General features: G+C 30.3%; 1 protein-coding gene across 1 annotated transcript in view; it reads right to left on the minus strand.

Annotated features, from left to right (window-relative positions):
* Positions 1-1,006: 1,006 nt before the first annotated feature.
* LOC107717653 (neutrophil cytosol factor 4-like) overlaps positions 1,007-2,766 on the minus strand; it is a 23,351-nt gene continuing 21,591 nt past the window's right edge. The window contains exon 7 of the mRNA XM_016524466.1: positions 1,007-1,547. Coding sequence (XP_016379952.1) covers positions 1,340-1,547 — 208 coding nt within the window. The 3' untranslated portion in view covers positions 1,007-1,339. The remainder of the gene's footprint in view (positions 1,548-2,766) is intronic.

Below are 2,766 nucleotides of genomic sequence, written 5' to 3' on the forward strand. Positions count from 1 at the left end.
TGTGTGTGTGTGTGTGTGTGTGTGTGTGTGTGTGAGATGTGCATTAAATGTGCATACGTGTGATAGATATCAGCACCAATCCCTGCTTACAATAAAGTATAAAATGTACACATATATAATTGTCACACAAGTCAAGATGCGACACACAAGACTTTTTCCGGCAATGAAAGGAACTGAAAGAAGAAGTTGGCTAAAAACTTCACCAAACAAAAAAAGTGAAATGTCACACCACCAATACTGCTGAAAATACAGAAGAAAATCAGTATTTATTAGCACTGAAAATTTATAAAATATATTCAGCATCAGATTCCACTGTGAAATACTGGTTGTGTTAAAGAATTAAACAGCCAGAAATGAACATTTTGTCATTAATTACTCATCCTTAGATCCACCTTCTGCTGGTCAACAACAATAAACAGAAAGTGAGGGTTTAAAGCTTCAAAAAGGACACAAAAGCAGCAAAAAATGACTTATGTACATATGACTTGTATGCTTAGTAATCTAAGACATGGTCATTATAGCTAATTACAACTAAAATTAAAACCATAAAAATGTTTTTGTTACTTGAAATAAAAAAATAAAATAAAACGATAAAATAAAACTTTCTTTTTAATTTCAGCTAGTTGCCAGTTGCCAAACATTTCTTATGTCTGTTTGATTTAACTAAAACAACTCAAGCTAAATAAACTAAAAATAAAACAAAATAATAAAATAAAATACAAGAAAACACAAATATTTATTTTTTTAGTTGTCAAGGCTACATTTCTTATTTTGTTTAGTTTAAATTGAAATACTAAAACAACTAAAACTAAATAAACAAACTATTAGATAAAAATAAATATAAAAAAGCAAAACAGTAAAAGAAAAACACACAAAAACAATTACCGAAATTTTACAAACACTTGTAACAACAACAACAAAAAAAGTGAAAACAGATCATATGAAAAATAAAATCTCTATGAACTGTATATAAACTATAATAGTATATTAATAATAACACTGGTCTGAAGTCATTTAATAATTTTTTGGACAATTAAGTTGTTATTATTCACTGATTATCTTCCAGTGATCTCTGAACTGTTGTTACCAGATCAGTGATTCAGTGAATCAGTGAACCGAATCATTCTGATTCATAAATGAATCATTCAGACGGGATCAACTGATTCTGCTTCAAAAGTCACAAACGATTCAAGGATGAGTAAATACGACAAAATTGTTAAATATTATTGGGTAAACTATCCCTTTTAGTAACCAAAAATAGTTTTCAATTTGAAAACCCCATAAACTAAGAAACGTTGTGCAATGATTTGGAAATGACGAGGAACATCGTTCGCTCGTTTCAATACTCGGTGTTGTAGACGGACAGATCTTTGGCATGCGTGACCAACAGCTCCCAGGGAAACTGATTCACGGGCCGCTTGACCTTTGACCCCGTCTGTTTGCTCTCTTGCACCATGAGAGTGACGTCTTCATCGTCTAATATCCGTATCAGATCGCCCTCAGGGTCCCTGTAGTTCAAAGCAATATCTTCCACTTGAAAGATGTCCCTGAGGGGGTAAACAGAGAGAAACTAATTGCGTAGTAGTTTAGAGGTCACAGCAAGTGCAAATATAATTAGTATAATGCAATTTCAGGCCTCCATGTTGTGTCGGCAGTCATGTGACCTTTATGCAAATGAGTCAACAGCAGCATTCAATGACAGATGTATATTCAACATGCAAATGAGGTTTATTATTAAACATTAATCCAGTGCAACTCGACACGTGGCCCTCGAGACATCGTTTTGTGGCCTTTGTGCTGTTGTTTGTTGAAAGAATAAAATTACTTGGGAAAAATAATCCAGCATTAAGATGTAGTTAATATTTTTTTTATGGAAATTAGTATGAGATCTCTTGTTTTTGAAGCTACTCGCATCTGTTTTCTATACTGCAATAAATGTTGACAATTCCCACAACATAATCACACTGAAAAATTGCAAACAATTTAATTTTGCTCTAACATATGTAGATACTATCAATTTAAAAATCCAACGGGTTTTTCGAATAAAATTGTATATATTTATTTTACATTTTTAAAAATGAATTATATTAAGAAGCGGTGCTGTCAAACGATTAATCGCGATTAATCGTATCCAAAATAAAACTTTTTGTTTACATAATATATGAGTGTGTACTGTGTATATTTATTATGTTTATATAAATACACGCACATGCATGTATATATTTAAGAAAAAAATGTTGTTTATATATTAAATATTTTTATATATAATATATTTATATGAATATAAATATATACATGTAAATACATGTCAATATTTTCAAAATATATACTATACGTGTGTGTATTTATATATACATAATAAATATACACAGCATACATACAAATATTATGTAAACAAAAACTTTTATTTTGGATGCGATTAATCGTGATTAATCATTTGACAGCACTTAAGAATAAATAATAAGATGCATTATTAAATATAATATTGTAATTTACAATGAATGTAATAAAAATAGTTTAAAAAACAACTGAATATATTACATTATTAAATAATATTTAAATACTATTAAATGTAAATAACTAAATTGAAAATTAAAAATTGTAATGTAAGTGCCGTTGTGCTATGGGCATCCCGAGTTCGAATCCCAGCTTGAGGACCTTTCCAGATCCCATCCCCCTCTCTCGCTCACTTCACTTCCTGTCTCATCTACACTGTCCTATAACAATAAAGGCAAAAAAATGCCCCCCCCACCCCAAAAAAAAAAA

Source organism: Sinocyclocheilus rhinocerous, unplaced genomic scaffold (assembly GCF_001515625.1).
Source record: "Sinocyclocheilus rhinocerous isolate Xijiao unplaced genomic scaffold, SAMN03320098_v1.1 scaffold633, whole genome shotgun sequence".
Lineage (NCBI taxonomy): Eukaryota > Metazoa > Chordata > Actinopteri > Cypriniformes > Cyprinidae > Sinocyclocheilus > Sinocyclocheilus rhinocerous.